The following is a 17,991-nucleotide window of genomic DNA, read 5'->3' on the forward strand; positions in this document are numbered from 1 at the left end:
TGCTGACGCTGTGGGAGGAGTTAAGAAGTACGCAGCCGATGACGCAAGACGTTCAGTATTTTCTTTGTATTTATTTTCATACAGTCATATGATTTTTTTTTGTTTGCAAATGTTTGATAAATATAACAAAAAAAATGTAATCACATACATACAGATATTCATTTAAGTCACTAAATAAACTAAAAATAAATGTAAAAAAAAAAAAAAGAAAAAGGTATAAATAAAAAAATACAAAACAAACAAACAAATAAAATATAGCGGGGAGTAAATTGGAAAAAAAGAAACTTGTGAAACATTAAAATTGGAACTTGATCATGCCTTTTTTTTGCAGTTTTGTTTTTACATCAACTTACTTTTCTGACATAAAGCACTAGTCTAATATTACTGGTCAACAGTTTATTTCTTTATTTTAGAATTTATCTGCCTCAGAGATTAAATGTACTAAATCCTACATACCTGGATGGATTAGAAAACAAATGACAAAAGTGCTGGTTAGCTGATGTTTTCAATGTCCTATACGATAAAGTTTGATCACACACATGCATTTTTTGGTTTTTGTAAATTTATACAATATAATTCTAAATGTTCTATGAGAAAAAACCTCAAAGCGAAAGCAATGTAATGTGCAGACAGTGTTTTGAAGTAGATCTGGAAATTCTGAGACACCTATTCTCTCAGAATTTCTCATTTTTCCCACAGACTATATCTTGGAAAGTACAGCCAACTAGAATTTCTGACTTAATTTTTCTTTATTAACGACTCAAACTTTATGCTGGGGGCGTTTTACTTGGAGATCAGTGTATTCAGAATGAGCTTGGCTGGTACATTAGCACCATCCCGTGGCCAAATTTCAGCATTACACAATTACTCGTATTCAACAAACTTCAGAAATTGGCAGAAAAATAAGAATATATTTATGATATTGTACGCTCTCAAACAAGGAATTTCCCTTTGGTTTTTAGACATTTTCTGTCAATTTGAAAGTTATAGTGGGATATCTTGGCTAAACTATATTGAATATGCGTACTATATATTTGCTCCAATATAAAACGCACACATTTTATGCGTCTGAAATTGCAGCAAGTTCATAATCACAGCAGCAGTACAGACTGAATCAAAGTTTCCATTTAACTGCAGAGAGTATTTTATTGGAGCAGTGCTGCCATGTTAGAGCTGCTTGCTAATGTTCATTAAATATTTGTTAGCACAGATCTATAAATATCACATGTCACTGAATGGCTTCAGAGCGGCGCCACTGCTGCTATAGCATGTCATGGAGAAAGAAATTCCAGCATTGCGTCTCTACTGTCCTGGCTGAGCTTCATCCTTCCTTTCCTAGCCTATATAATTCCACCTTCCTTCCTTCTTCCCTCTTTCCTTCATTCACTATTGTCAAAATGAACCTGCAGGTTTCTTGGAAAGAGTTTGATCTCAGCCTAATGCGGGCTGTAGTCACTTGTAGCCTGTACAAAATAATTGGCTGCCATCTGAGATTCATTCAATAGATTGCGGGAAGGGAGCAGATGGGGAGGAATTAAGGAAAGATGAAATAAAGGATGGAATAGTGAGGGGTTTGGAGAGGGTCCCAGCCTTTCTCCAGTGGGCTCATCCATGAGAGACAAATGTCTGAAAGAATCAATTATAGGCCTACTCCCAATCCATCACCCCGATTAATGAATAATTAAAGCTGCTTTGTGCAGGTCTACCTAACATAGATCATATAAGACCACGGGTGTGTGCCCCCACTAATGTAAGGTTATGTAGATTTAACCTCTTACTTTACCCTGAAATAGTCTGTGGAAACTTCAAACATAACAGGCCAAAATTGCATGATTCATGTATTATTATTATTTTTTTTTTACTGTTTATTTTTTAAATTGTCGTATTATTAATCATCTTCCGTCAGTAGGCCTATGAAATATATTCATCAAGTTATTAATGGAATGTAATTTTAGGACAGGAAAATGTCCAACCCTCGCTCATCAATATAGAGACAAGACAACACTGAGAACCTGGAACCTACAGACTGACAGACAGTCCTGCAACCCAACCTTCACATAACTGTAGACGTTCTCTCCTTTTTAAAAATTCATTTATTTATTTCATTTATTTTATTTGGATCGGCAGAATGGCTTTGCCCTTACGAGTCCGAGGCGGGACTGTTGGTACACTGAAGCCGCTACCCACGCCGGTACTTGTAGTACTTCCCCGGCCGGCATGTTTCATGTTGACATGCGTAAAAACTACACTTCCCCAAAGCTGTCACAGAGCGCTCCCGCCTCCCATTGGCTGGCCGCTCCAGCCGCAGCCCCAGAGAATGAATGAAATTGAAATAGCTGCTACATTACATGTACAATACCGGGCTCTGCAGTGTTGCATTCTATCATACTATATCAAAATGGCCACAGCGGTACAGAACCCCCTCAAATCGTAAGTACAAGACATTTGCTTACAAGGCATTTGCGTTTTTGTCTTCGTGCATGCTGTCAGTGTAATTTAAGACCCTTAAATTCCTAAATAATACCCAGCATGATTACCAACACATCTATACATGCAACGCACAGAACAGAGATAGAGATAATGTCAGGGTTTTGGATAAGCCCCGAGAAAAGTTACATTTAGCCAAAGCAGACGGGGGTTTCTCCTTTTTTGGCATGAAGGGTTTATTTTGCGCTGCGATGCTATTCTTATAATCATTTCCCTGAGCCAACAGCGTGTGTGCAGGGATATGGAGGAATGCTGGAGGTAGATTTGGGTGACCCGGTATGTCCCTTGTCAGTGTAGCCAGCCAAGATCACGGTCAAAGCCAGGCTGAAGAGGCAGGTTGGCCGGGAGGCAGGGGGCTTAGATGGCTGTACAGTACCTGTGTGCACATTTTGGACAGAGAAGGGGTAAACAGGTAGGCAGAAGGAAGCTCAGTGCTCGCTTTAGGCTGCATCGTTACCTCTCGGAAATACAGGCTGAGGTAAAAGCGCTGGTGCACGGCTTCAACTCTGGTACTTGCTTTGGTCTTCGGCGCCTATAATAAACCCAGGACTAAATCTGAACGATAATCCGGCGTTTTAATAATTTGACGTGCACCTCATCGGATGTTTATTTCCAACATAGGGTCTGTAAACTGATGGATTTTCTGTGAAGTTTTTTCCAATCATGACTCCCTTTGTGCATTTTTGGGGGTGTTTTTTGTTGTTGTTCCTAATACTAGACTGGTTTCAGCGGAATGCAGACGCATGCTGCCTGTCTGGGCTCCCGGCCAAAAAGGTGGCTGATGTGCGTCTGTCAGCGGGTATTTACGGGGATCTATCCGAAAAAAAATCCCTCACACAATAGGTCCAATAAAACATACAACCGATGACTGTTTAAGCGCACAAAAAGACCGTTCTTAGGCAGTTTGTAACAAAGAAAAGTCATAGACCTGTGTGCAAAGCAGGGGCGCACATCGGATGCTGTGCAGGTTCTACCTGAGCGGGGACATGGGATACAGGCTGTCTGTCTGTCTGTCTGTCTGCCTGCCTGCTTGGCTGTCTGTCAGCCTTTCTGAGATGCAGAGAAAGGCGACATTTCGTGCAATTCTATGAACGACTGCCCTGTACGTGCTCGCTTTGAAGAGCACTTCACAGAAAAGACAGGCTGAATTGCACTGCTGATTTTGCAACTGTGTGCTGCCTTCATTGGCTGTGATGGTATTTCAGTGTTTTGGCCACATTTCTTTAAACTCCAGCCCCAAACACACCTGACTAGTGGTAAGACAAAGTCATAATTGTAAGGTTTAGTTATGCTCTTATCAGATGATGTCCAGTGGTGTGATGATGGGACATGTGCATAGGTGGGCCGCTCTAATGATGAACTATAGAGTTCACAGATTCATGCTCTTCACTTACTCTTCCTCCTCCTCTTCCTCCTCTCTTCCAAAGGGATGCTCATGCAAGCAGAGCCAAAGTGTGGCCAGACTGCTCCCAGAGGTGCTCAGTGACACCAAGGGGAGATTAAATTGACTGATTTGCATGGCATATATTGTACCTGAGAGGTGCCAGGACAGAGATGTGTGTCTGTGTTGGGGGGAGGGAGAGAAAGTCTTAAAAAGACGCTCAGAGAAAGTTACTAAAGAACTGTCTGGTTTTCATAGATGGTCCCAGGTTTGTAATCCTGTGTGATAGTAAATGTTTGGAAACTTAGAAACAAAAAAAGACATTAAAAACACTAATGAACTTAAATCCTACAGAGATACCAGCAAGACATACTTTAGTAAAGCATCAGACTATGTGTGGAATTAAAGCTGAATGTATTTATTATACAAGGCCAAAGCAATCAGGGCTGCTTTTAATATCGCACCACTGTATAAATGCCATTGTTACACAGTATGGGTTTAACTACATTACAGTTACCACACTGCGATAGGCTTTTAAACAACCCCGGTAATTAGCACTTCTACAAACAAACTTGCTATTACAGCCTTACAAATTAGATGCCTATCCAGTAAAATGGGCTGAACAACAAGCAAAATTTGGTTCAATGTCAGTTCCATTAGGCCAGCTGGCTGTGTGCCGGACACAATGCCTGTTTTGCCCTGAAATGTCCTTAAATTTTGTTGAATCTCTGCAATAAACTGTGATTAATTAAGTGGGTGTGAATTCTGTGTAGCATGTCCAATTGTTAGCCATTGCCTATCCAAGTGTGAGGGAGACTTCCAGTGTATTGTGGTAGCCACTCCACGTCTATGTGTGTGCAAATACAGTGGAGGGTTCATTTGTGTGCGACAGCAAATCAGTAGAGTGAGCAGCTATAGCTCCAATCTACTGGGCATTTCCCTACCAGCCCTCTCTGTCTATCTCTCTGCTGGATTAGAGACTCGTTTAATCTCTCTTTCTCTTCTTCTCCTCTGCTTCCCGCTCTTCAAACAGCGATCCTCTCTTCCCATTCTCCATCTCTATCTCACTTTCCTCTTATTTCCTCGCTGTCCTCCCATCACCCCTGCTGCCCATCTTTCTCCTTCTCCCTCCGTCTTCATCACTTCTTCCATCCATCACTTTTTTCACCCTCTCCTTTTTGTTCTGCCATTTCCTCTCTCTCTCTCTCCCTCTCTCTCCTTTCGATTTCCCTTCTTTTTGGCCTCAAACCATCTGAGCCCTCAGAGTCGCTTACCCTCAACCCCCAACCCCCCACTATAGTTCTTTACATTTAGAATCAAGGCATGCTACTACTTTAATATTCAGCTGAAGGCACTGATGGCAATTCTCTATGCATTTTTGTCAGATCCCTATAAATCTACAAGCATAAGAGTTCCTTTAGAAGAATTTACTGAAGATTGGTAACATCCACTGACAGCATTTACAGTTCACAGTTCATACTGAATGTCCATTTGTGGCATTTCACAGTGGCATGTTTTTGCTCTGAACTGCTTTAAAGGAAGTGTGATTGCATCCACATGAAATTTACACACCTAAAAAAAAGGATTAGACTCTTGTTTGATCATAAAATATTCTGTAAGTTTGATTTTGTATGGAAATGCATGGAAATTTGACTTGACAACAAAGAATGTTTTCAGAATGGCAGCTGATGCGGCATATATTTTAGCGATATTACTTCTTTGTGCAGGGTACAGAGGAAGATATAGATAATAGTGTGCTGTGGTATTAGCAGCAGTTGTGGAGGGCCTATATAATATTATTTCTGCCCTGCCTGACTGAGCTGAGCTAAATGAGTTCCATGTAATAACCGGCTGTGTGTGCAAACAGCCCTGCATGATGGCTGAACCACAGCCTGCACGAGCATCCATTTCTAGATCTTTCCTTCCCTTTCAATCTCTTCCTTTCATTCCCTCACTCGCTCATTTGTGTGGTATCACCCGTGTGGATGGAGACACACACATGCACACACTCACAGGGAGACTGAACATAGTTGTACTCACTCTCATTCCCCCTCTCGCTCTCAGTTTTTCTGTCTTTACTCGTATGGGAATAAGCCTGAGGTCTGGTGTTTTTAAGGGTATTTCTTTTTCTCAGTTATTCTTTTCATCATCCCCATATTTGGACTTTTCTGTTTTACTTTGTCTTTTTGTTTTTTGAGAAGACAGGATGGAGAGAGAATGAGAGAGAGAGCAAGAGAGAGACATAGATAAGTATTTTTAGCTCTATGACCTATTTCTCCAGTGCTACCTAACTGACTGTCAGTCAGCTCTATTGCTTCGGGACCTTGTGTGATTTCCAGCCAGGAAATTTGTAGTTCTGTAGGATTCTAACTTGTAGTCCAAAGGAGGGGGTATGGAGGTATGGTAGGATAAGCAGATAATAAGTCAAACCTCCTCTCCTCTCCTCTCCTCTCCTCTCCTCTCCTCTCCTCTCCTCTCCTCTCCTCTCCTCTCCTCTCCTCTCCTCTCCTCTCCTCTCCTCTCCTCTCCTCTCCTCTCCTCTCCTCTCCTCTCCTCTCCTCTCCTCTCCTCTCCTCTCCTCTCCTCTCCTCTCCTCAGCATTATTTCCTCTCCTCTCCTCAGCATTATTTCCTCTCTCTTGTCATTCTCCATTTATATTATTCCCAGTGTCTGTGCGTGTCCAGTGGATCCCTATCAGGAGTTGTTGAGGGTGGAGTCAACACAAACCAATGTCTGCTTCCCTCTGCAGCACTTTAATAAGGATGCAGACCGGGTTGGGTGGGTGGGTTGGTGGTGATGGGGAACTAAGAAAATACACACACACACACACACACACACACACACTCACACACATGCACGTACACGTGCACACCCAGATACAGAGGTAGAGAATCCATCGCCATAATAAGAGGCCAAGTGCAGTGGTGATAAATCTCACCTGAAGGAGCTGTTCAGAGGCAGATTGCCTTACCCTGATGTACTGCCCTCAATACACACTGCAGCTAGCTATGGGCTATATACACCCACACACATAGACTAAGAATGCATTAACACACTTCTACAAACACTCATACTCAGCATGCATAAATAGTTACGCTCAAATCTGAACAAAAATTACAAAAATGCAACCATGTGTGCCCTGATACCCAGAGCGGCCTGTGATTTGTAGCTTTTTAGTTCACAGTTAACCACACCCAGTAAGGATGAGAAACACACAGGAAATGATGAACATCACAAACAAACCTGTTCATTAAAATCGCAGCTAACACAAAGCTCTGACAGAAATGACACGATCTGTTGCATGGCTCTGCCTCTGTCTACCTTCCTCACTCTGCCTTTCTCTGTCAGATCTCTCGTCATGTTTAAATATGCAAACAGTCAGTTGTAGATACAGACACACACACACACACACACACACACACACACACACACATTTACACACATGTGCAATAGCATTGCTGTGACAGCGATTCGAGCAAACTGACGTTTTCCAGCTGGTAGTGTGGCAGACGTCCATTCCTGCACAGAGACGTGTCACACACATACACACACACTCACATACTCTCGTTTCTGTCCATCTGTCTGTCTGTCACTGTCAAACTGAGTGTGTGGCCTCTTTGTCTTTCTTACTGACATGCACTCGCTGCTCCGCTACTCACACTGAAACACAAAACACAAAGGTATGTCGGTCTGTATCTGTGTTTTCTCAATGCACACAGAGGCAGTGTGTGTACTCCAGTGTAGCTTAGAGTGTAAAGGTTTGCCCCTTTTATTTTATATATTGTAGAGCTGTGTTTGCATCCTTACCACTGCAGTCTACCAATCTTCAGACGAACAGGAGAATGTGTTCACGCGCACATGCACACACACACAGATTGGGAGACGAGAGAAAAAGACAAATCATTTCACTGAGAGTGAGGGAGAGAGAAGAGAAGAAATTGAATTGAGGGTGGTGAGGATGGGGGAGGTGAGGGGGGAGGAGGAGGGGTGAATTGGTAAGGGTGATATTGCATAGTTTAATCTGTTGAGTTCAGCCATGGAAAGGCTGAGATTGGGGGAGGGGAGGAACTGTACAGTAGGCCGCCTGATATTAGTTCTCCACTGTGCACACACACAATGCTCCAACTGCAAGTGTGTGTGTATATGTGTGTGTCGGCAAGCAACTGCACAGATGGACAATAGTGGATGAGACAGGTGTGTGGACCAGGTGTACAGACTCGAGTATGTAGACACAAGTGTCTTTGCAGACTTAAAACTAACCCATACACACACATACATACAGAGCTAACAGGCAAAGTCTTGGCAACGTTTGCTAACAAATCTGAAGTGCAAAACACTGAAATACAATCTGCCCTCAGCCTCCATAAAACCATTTACATGTGAGGCTACTTCATTTCCTTTCAGTTTAATTACTTCATTTCACCCAGTTGGAAACCACCACTGAAATGAACTCCTTTGTTGGCGCTGACATTTTTTGTAATTGTGGATTAATTTTATATGATTCTCTCCTATTTCTCATTGAACTTTCTAATGATGTGACTTCACCTCTAGGGGGAGCCGTCTGTTTCTCTATCAGAACCAGCTAATTGGTATGGTTAATTGTGCCATAACCAGAAGACACTGCTGGCAATGTGTGTGTTTAAGCAGTGAGTGGAGGCAACAGTGGACAGAGACACAGTGTGTGCTGAAGTGGACCACTTCTGCTAGATGGGACTTGAGGAATCACCTCAAGTCTCAGACAATAGCTCACCCAGGGTGGGCCTGGGAGGGTGGTTGTGCTTTTTAGGAAGGCTGTATGTCTACCGCCTGTCAGCAGAGCCAGTGGGTTTGTTTGTGTGTGTCTGAGTGTGTGCTCCCAGTGATACCAGTTTCTTCAGTGTTCTCATGGAGGCCTCTCTCTCCCTGCTGTTTGCTTAGTGCAGGCTGAGGCAGACAGCTTAGTGCGGGTTTAGGATTCATACTCACAAACACACACATGCACCATGCTGCAGGCACTCTCATTCTTTATCTTTATCTAATCTTGAGTCGATGTGAGTGTCTGTGGTCCATATTATTGTTTATAACACATGCATGGATCTCTTTGGTGTTTTTAAATGCAAGTATGTACACGTGCATATTAGTTTATGTTGTCTTTGCTGCAGCTAAAAACTGCTCACATGCGCATACTTGTCTGCATACATTACTTTGTGTGTATGCGCGTATATGCATAGTATAGATGTCCTTTGTGTTGTGTTGCCCTTGCAGAGTGAAGCCTCTGTGATTGTCATTTCCGTCATGTCTGCCTGGACATTTTTGGTAGTCAGCTCCAGTTTGTAGGAGTGTTGGCACTATGCCAGTTAATTACTAAGCTGCTAGTATTTCTGTCTGCACTTGTGAGTCTGGTTGCATCCATTATTGTAGAGTAGAGCTAAACTAAACCTGAAATAGAAATATGCCTACATTTTGAAAATTTTCAAACATGAAAGGACTGGAATTATAGTAGTATAAAACAAGGGTGCATGCTGAATTAGGTCTGCACCTACTGTTTGCTTTTATAGCATCAAGCCTTGGCCTTCACTGCCCATGTGCTGAGTAATGTGCAATTTTGGTTTTCCAATGTGCCTCCCTGTGGTCTGTGTTTTTAACATCCTGGTAGGACCGTTAGAACCACAGTAGCCACAGGCTAAAGCAGTGCAGCCATGGCTGTTTTCCACTCTCTGTGGGGGAAATCAATCCTCTCTGTAGACAAAGGCTGAGCCAGGATTTTTTTCTTTGCCTACATTAAGTTGAACATTTAAAGGATGTTTTCTCTTTGGATGTTAAATAGACACATTGCTGTTGATGAATTCACCAGGTGATGTTAACCTCAGTGTCATGCATCTGTGGAAAATGAAGTTGAAAAAGTGAACTTAAAAATGAAAAATATTTTTTGTTGTGAGGACAGGTGTTAGTTAATTTTGATACATCTGAGAATTGCAATTATTTTATATTTGACACTGTACTCTCAATACCACAGTGTTGTCTTTCATGCCAAGATTCATGACATAACAACATAAAGAGAAACAATAAGAGACAGCTCTAAAAAAAGGAAATCCATTGCCCAGCTTACAGTATGACAATATATTCAATAATGTAAAGCACTTTTGGTGCCTTGAAAAGCGCTATAGAAATCTAATCCATTATTATTATTATCATTATTATTATTATTATTATTATTATTATTATTATTATTATTATTATTATTATTATTATTATTATATCACAATATATAGAATCCTAATCTAGTATCATTACATACCGTATTGCCAGACTCTGGCAGACAATAGAGGTGTGACAGTTTCTCCTTTCAACAATGCATCACAACGTAGAAAACTGGTTCAAACTGAAACAGTCTGTTTTATTTTTGAAATGTTTATGGTCACAAACAAGTGACATATTTTTATATTGCAAAGATGCAATTGTTTATACTAAAGGCATATGCATTTAGATTTTTTTTGAATAGACAAATAAATATTTACCTCGCTGCTGCTATTAACGAATTAAAAAGAAGCCATGTGCAGTAATATGGAAAATTGTGGATGGGGTAGTTTGAGCTGCATTGGGAAACATCATATGTTTGAATAGTTACCAGGTAAATCATAATAGAATTGTGAGCCTGATGAAGATTCACATTTCAAATACACTGCCCTTTATATCCATGTTTTAGTCTTTATTATACGTACCTGTTCATAAATAACTATCAGGGTACTTCATTCAATTTCTTTCTGTGTGATAGAAATAATCATGAGATAATAAAAGCATTTCAGAGGGTACTTTATTTCTCTGCTGTTACTAAATCTTCAAAGTGTTTTTTTTTTTTTTAGCCAAATCACTACAATTTGAAAACGTTCATTGTCAAAAATATGTAAAAGCAAAAAGGTGAGGAAAGTGATGACTGAGGGGTGGCCTTTAGAAAAAAGGATGAACCTTTTCTGTCTCTTATTTTCTACATTTGTTCCTTTCCTTGTGAATGAAACTCTTTCCCATCACAGCATTTTCTCTATTCCCCCTCCCCGCCTTACCCATCCTCTCTTCTCATGTCTTTTCCAAACTTTTTGACTTTCTCCTTCTCTTTGCGTGTCCCCTCCTCTTAGCTTCCACTTCCAGTGCCTGAGCTCCTCTCAGTACCAGCCTCCAAACAGGCAAACAGTCATGCAGCTCTCCTATCACAATATAATGAGATTGGGAGCACCCAAACTGAAAGAAGCCATTTTCTACAGCTGCCAACTTATTATCTAGGGGGGCCGACTTATTCCAGTACCTCTAAAGGCAGAGAGGGAGAGAGAGAGATGGAGGTGATGGAGGGATGGAGGAAAGAGGGTTTGAAGTGAGAGGGTGTTGAGGGAGGAGGTGGATGGGAAGCTCAGGGGTGAGCTGTTTTACATTTTGAATGTTTTCCCTTTTTCAGTCTCCCTTCCTTCTCATTCTCTGGTATTTCAGTTTGGTCACTAGTACAGCCTTGAAGTCCAAGTCTTTTATTGTCCATGTTCCCCTTAATATTTTAAAAACCACCATGTAAGGTTTTCTGGACCCATGTATCTTTTGAATGCACTTTATGAGCCTGTTTGAGCACTTCTTGGTGTGTGTTTATTCTCCCTCCTCATGACTATTTATATGCAAACAGCAGGTATGGTTTGTGTCCAGCGGAAACACTTCCTTTCCATTTTGACCAGGCATCTGCTGGTACAAACTGATTAAAAATTCAGGCTGTCAGGTGTCCTTTTTATCCACAGTACCTTGCGAAGTGAACGCGTAGTGTCTGAAAGATGCTGTGTGGATCTAACATTATTATTTAGGACAGGCCTCTGCCCTGCTACATTCTTCATGTGTTTATTGTAAACTAGAAACAGCATTAAGACAGTACACTGAAAAGTAACACAGGTGATGCACATGCATGTGCACATGTGAGTTATGAGCTGCAAAGAAAAATGTAGAAATGTTCTCCCTTCATCAGAAGGAGAACATATTCCCAGTGGCACATTATACAACATAGGCACAGCATGCCCCACATATTGATGATGATGTTCTTTAAATGTCACATGTTCAGTGATGGCCTGCGAGGTAGCAGAACTGGTTTAGGAGGTTTTGAAGATGCAGGCACATGCTGTCAGACCTCACCAACATCTGCTGGGGTGATGGTGGAGTTGATTTTGTCCTTATTTCCAAGCAGGACGGTTGATTCTACTTGACATTTCCACAATAATTCTTTTCCAGTCATCTCTTATCACTTTAAATCCTGATCCTTGTGATTTTAAAAGCATCATTAATATTTTTGTTTAAGTGTCGACCTGTCACAAAGTCACACATCCTAAAAATGATTCCTAATTTTATTGTGTTAAAAGAATTAAGTTTTAACATATCAAAACTTAACATTTGCAATAATTAAATGTATTATTTACATGATTCAGAGTCTGTCTTAATGACAGTATAGCCTTTGTCCATAACCACATGTGACAATGGTAACCTGATTTTGTTCAACAGTTTTCCTAAGATCTTAGAGGACATTCTGCAAAATAATTTGATCAATCAATCAATAGGTAGACACTGCATACACTCCAACAAATCTATACCTGCAGCTGCTGCACTGCGCTGTTTTTTTAGGATACTCTCTCTAGCTCTCTCTCTCTCTCTCTCTCTCTCTCTCTCTCTCTCTCTCTCTCTCTCTCTCTCTCTCTCTGTCTTCCTCAGTGTGTGTGTGTGTGTGTGCGTACCTGTAGTTTTGTGTGTTTCTGTGTCTACCTTCTGTATAGCAGAGTGACCTTGATGTTTGCACTCAGCAGGAAGACACAGAGAGGAGTTATTAACAGGAGAGAAAGAGAAAAGAGAGGGAAATGCAACAGAAAATGAAAAGTTTTTACAAAACAAGTGATATGAGTGACAGACACAGAGTGGAAGTTAAATATGTGCAAAAAAAAAAATATACAGGGGGACTATATAGAGAGAAGTGACAGGAGGAGAGAGATGGATGTAAAAGAGGGAGATGCCAAATAAATGGAGGAGAGGAGGAAGATAATAGGGTGGGGTGGAGGAGTGACTCACCACACATCTTTCGTTTTTTTCTTCTTCTTCTCCCTACAGGCAATCTGGAGGTGCAGTCATCAAGAACAGGTAAGACCGAGAATGAGAGATGGTAGGGGTGGGGGGGTGGGAGGGGGGGTAAACAAAGAGGAGAATATTACACTGAATGTTAATCAAAGTCACACTTGTACAGGTGAGAAAATACAGTGCATATATTGTCCACACTGTAATAAATGTGTTATGGATTATTTTACTGTACCGCATGTGTGAGTGTGTTCATCTGTGGTTTTAACAGTGTGTGTTTGCCAGCTCAGCTCCTGTGACCCAGGTTAATAGGAGTGCACAGCTCCACACTTCACTTACACACACACACACACACACACACACACACACACACACACACACACACACACACACACACACACACACACACACACACACACACAATAACTGCCCATGACTGTCCACTCACTGACCCTTTTGACTTACACACACACATACATTCACTCAGAGGCATGAACACCAATAGTGGATGTAGTATTCAGAGCCTTTACATACTGTGTAAGTTTGCTTTCCTCTACAAGTAAAAGCTCTGAATTTCTGAATGGAAAACTTACTTATGTAGAAGTATGCAACTGTTATCAGTAACATTTATGAAAGCATGAAAATCATAGTTATCGTGCAGTAAAATTGTCCCTGATTTAGTGTTGTTTTTTTTTTCAAAGTACCACTGTATAAATGTTTGTGTTCCATTTACTCTTGTACATACTCATTTCAACTACTTTACAGACTGTTGGATACTTAAATCCTTGAATACTGCATTACTGTTCTATGACATAAATGTGTCCTAAAGACATTTTTTCATCAGAAAAGAAAATCATCTCTGCTTTGATCTGTGCAGTAATGCAATTTCCAGCTAATCCAAGAGTAGTTTATAGAATTAAGGAGATACATTTTTCAACCTATGATGGAACCCTTAACCTTTGCTTTTATGACAAACACTCAAAATCAACAGGTTTGGAAATATGTGATTTTTGCTGGAATGGAAAATGAACTAATAACTGAAGCTGTTTGCCTTTGAGATGTAGTGGAGCAGAAGTTTAAGCAGCATTAGACAGAAAGTCTCAAGCAAATTACAAGCATTTCAAATGTAGATAAAGTTTGTGAGTAAAAGTACATTTAACTGCTGACAAACACACTGATGAAAAGTTGTCCCAAACTTGACTCACTTAAGTCCTTTCCACTTTTGACCTTGTTCATACTCACACCTAAACACACAGGCATGCTGCAGGTTTGGCCCCTTGTTTCCCTCCTGCTGTTCTTTTGGGCCGGTGTTTCCCCTCCGTCGACCCACATACCATTTTGCTCTTTCCTCCCAGTCTTGGTGAAGAGTTCTACAAGGAGGCCATTGAACACTGTCGGAGCTACAATGCCCGTCTCTGTGCCGAGCGCTCCATGCGCCTCCCCTTCTTGGACTCCCAGACCGGTGTGGCCCAGAGCAACTGTTACATCTGGATGGAAAAGAACCACCGTGGACCAGGTGTGTGTGTGTGTGTGTGTGTGTGTGTGTGTGTGTGTCGTTACTTGGGCAGAATAACGTGGCAAGTGGCTGGCTGATGCTTGAGGAGCACTCCAGAGCACTCGGCTGTGTTGGTGTGTGTTGTGTTTGCCAGCTGTTGTGCTTTACAAATGGTTCTCTCCAATCATTCGTCCTGCGGCTTCCTTCCTTCCTCTGCTCTGCTTGTTCAGTCTGCGTTTTCTTCCTCTCTCCTCATGTCTCCCCTTCTCATTCATTTCCTCCTATTGTTTGCCAGACCTCCTACCTTTCACACCTCAACTTTAAATACTTTTTTTTTCTTTCCCCAAAGGTAGTTTCCTCATTGCTTTCTCTTTCTCTGTAACGTTGGTGTATTTTGGCAGTGAATCAGACAACCCTGTAGGCAATGATACGCCGCTGGCAGCAACTATTCTGGAGAGGATGCATGTGTGTTTTTGTACGTTCGTGTTAACAGTTTCACTTTCGGAAGTATATTAAGAGTCTGCAACTAGATTTCAGTTTTAGTTTATTAGGAACTTTTTGTTGTAACTTTATTAGGGTTTAATGTCACATAAATTCATGTAATGTCAGTAATTTTTTAAATATTTCATTAGAAACAACATAACTATACGTGTATTAATTCTGATAAATATGTGTTTTGGATACATACATCAAACTAACACCTCGCCTTCTTCAGCTTCTCATCAATTCCAGTCCTTTTTTTTTTCTTTTAAAGATTGTCATGTTAATATTTCCTGCATCTGAGCTGTCTTTTGTTCTATGTTTCAGGTCATGCCCCAGGTCAGTTGTACACATATCCTGCTCGCTGCTGGCGCAAGAAGAGGCGGCTAAACATTCTGGAGGATCCACGGCTTGTACCTATCGAGTTCAAGATCGGTAAGGAAAACGATGGTCAGAGCAATGAAGAGTATGTCAGTGTATGTTCACACTGCAAACTTAGTGCTCAAATCAGATCTGATTATTTTGTTTGACTGATATACTGGTTTTAGATTCCAGAGTTTATCAGAATCAGAATATTTTATTAATCCCAGGGGGAAATTATTTGGTGTTACAGTCCCTCCATTCAAGTATAATAAAAGTAGCAACAAAAAAATTACACATATTAAACATATTGAAACACTATTGTACATATTAAAACACTCTATTAAGACACAAAACTGGAACAGCAGCTTGTACAACATGTACTACACAATATATTATCAATATGATAATTAAAGAAATATACATAATACGTATGCAGCAATATAGTTGTGTGTTATTAGAATTATGTGGTTATAAGGTGGAGTTAAATAGTCCTGACCTAAACTGTATGTGCAAAAGAACAGTAGCAAAATTGTCAGCCAAGGCAGCCTATATGGGAGTAAAATGTCTTGGTTTAAATGAAGCCATTACCAAAAGAGCAGAACTGGACACACATGAATTCATGGATATGAGTGTTGACAATGTGTTGCAGTTGTGACTCAGGACCGCATATGGATATGGGTCATATCAGAGTTGAAAAGATCACATTCCATGTTCATAGTTCACAATTCACTCTGTTAAGTAGAAAGAAATAAACAAATCAGAATTAGATACAAAAAAAAATATTACAACTACTGCTTCCTTCCCAATTAGTGTGTGGACCCGGCTTCTTTTTTTTAAATCACCCTTTAGTTAAGTCTCACAGACTAATGTAGTGAGTCATATGTGGAGGAAACATCAATCCCCCACGCGCACACACACACACACACACACACACACACACACACACACACACACACACTGAGTCATGCTCTATAATAGAGGATTTGCAGATGATCACTTCGGCCTCTTGTATACTGCCGAGGCTAAAGTCCTTCTTCTTTCATGAACCAGTCAAAATTTGTTTCCTCAGGGCACTGTCAGCTCATGTATGCATGTCAGCATGAATGTGAGATCTCTGCTGTTTTTTTGCAACTGTCTTGTGCTCCAGACTACGAGGCCTCACTGAAGAAGGAGGGGGGTATTCCAGATGGTCCCGTGCTGGAGTCCCTCCTCGCCGGGGAAACCCTGGACAAGAAGGTAGAAACCAAGGAAGAAGAGCCAATGAGCGAGTGCCAGGTGAGGTATTTCGTTCTTTTTCTTTCCTCTTCCTCACTTTCTGTTTGATCCTCACTCTTTGTCTTCTTATTTTCTTGAATTTCAAGCAGTCTTTTTCTTTTTTTTACTGCCTGTATTACCCTCTGTGTTTGTGTTTCTTTGTCTGTCTTTGCCTTTGTCTGTTTCCGAGTGTGTGTTTTGGCGGTGGCACCAACTCCCGTGGCTCTGACAACTCCCTCCTGGCACTGGGGTGCGCCTGTGTGTGTGTGTGTGTGTGTGTGTGTGACATCCATCAGTGTTTAACATGGATTCCACTTGCATTCATCTTCGTGAATGTTTTGTTTTAATGTCACAGGAAAGTCAATACACCTCTTTCCCTCTTTGTCATTCTTTACATGGGATCTTGCTCTAAGTTCTTAGTGCAAACTTAATGCCCATCTGGCTGAGTATTTTACCAGCTACTGTAGAGGCCATTGCTCTTCAACTCAGAAGGACAGTTAATCAATCAGCTGTTGAGTGAATGGCCCCAACGGTGGCCCTTTGAGAGCTAAAGCAGTGTTTAAGGTCAATAATCCGGGGCTTCTCCCGACTCCAGCTCAGCTTAAGAAGACTCACCCAGGCAGGCATTACTTTGTCATTCTGCCCCATCTTAGCTCCACATCCACACTTTACTCCGAACCTTAAAGCTAAAACTGCAATGTTCAAAATCAAAGTGTTGTGCATTTCTATTTATTACCTTAGCTTTGATCGTCTTGAAGTAAAGCAAATGTTTTTCTACATGAGGGACAAAAATAAGCTATGGTTAAAAGATTTATTGCACTAAAATGGTGCCATAAGGCCACAGTGGTGGTGGTGGTGGCTCTGCTCTTAAGTTTTTTCTGCACCGGATTAAGTAAGCACCCTTGAAATCAGCAGGAAGAAGAGTGATTTCAAGACCACCCATGAGTCCATACAGAGCATGGATTAAGCAGGCAAATGATGGTGTGGTTAAGAGGAAAAAAACATTCAATGTCTAGGGCAAAGATCAGTGTTTACAGAAAAAATATAAAGTTTAGCAATTTACAATAAATTCACACTCAGCGATGATCCTTAGAGGGGGGGCAGGATGCACCAGGTTTTTCCCCCTCTGATGGTCAGTGTGTTTCTCATTGTCTTCTTTTTACCTGCAGAAGTTGCTGGTTGGGGATTTCCCTCATGAGCTGGAGGTGGATGAGATGGAGGAAGATGTCCCAAAGCGCAAGAACCGTACCAAAGCACGGGTAAGACAGCAATGACATTTGAAAATTTGTTGGGAGTTTTCCTTGTCGGTTTATTCTGACCTTTTTTACAATTCATGCTGTTTAAGACACAAAAACAACATTGTGTGCTGATGTCCCCATAGTCTCTCAGAGATTTTTTATTTTTTTTCCACACTGCACATACCTCTTCTCACATTGACATCTCTTGGAACCTCATCTATAAACAGCTTCAG

General features: G+C 41.1%; 1 protein-coding gene across 3 annotated transcripts in view; it reads left to right on the forward strand.

Annotated features, from left to right (window-relative positions):
• The first annotated feature begins 2,224 nt into the window (after nt 1–2,224).
• Nucleotides 2,225–17,991, forward strand: part of dpf1 (double PHD fingers 1) — a 50,888-nt gene continuing 35,121 nt past the window's right edge. For 2 of the 3 annotated variants that reach the window (XR_003937125.1, XM_030152230.1), the window contains exons 1-6: nt 2,751–2,899; nt 12,965–12,994; nt 14,284–14,444; nt 15,231–15,338; nt 16,414–16,541; nt 17,690–17,779. Coding sequence is in view for 2 of the 3 variants with exons in the window: in XM_030152230.1 (XP_030008090.1) it covers nt 2,766–2,899; nt 12,965–12,994; nt 14,284–14,444; nt 15,231–15,338; nt 16,414–16,541; nt 17,690–17,779 (651 nt within the window). In the remaining variant the exon portion in view is untranslated. Of the gene's footprint in view, nt 2,431–2,750; nt 2,900–12,964; nt 12,995–14,283; nt 14,445–15,230; nt 15,339–16,413; nt 16,542–17,689; nt 17,780–17,991 lie in introns of those variants that run through there. The other variant, XM_030152229.1, reaches the window with a different exon arrangement.

The sequence above is a fragment of the Sphaeramia orbicularis genome, chromosome 13, assembly GCF_902148855.1.
Source record: "Sphaeramia orbicularis chromosome 13, fSphaOr1.1, whole genome shotgun sequence".
Classification (NCBI taxonomy): Eukaryota; Metazoa; Chordata; class Actinopteri; order Kurtiformes; family Apogonidae; genus Sphaeramia; species Sphaeramia orbicularis.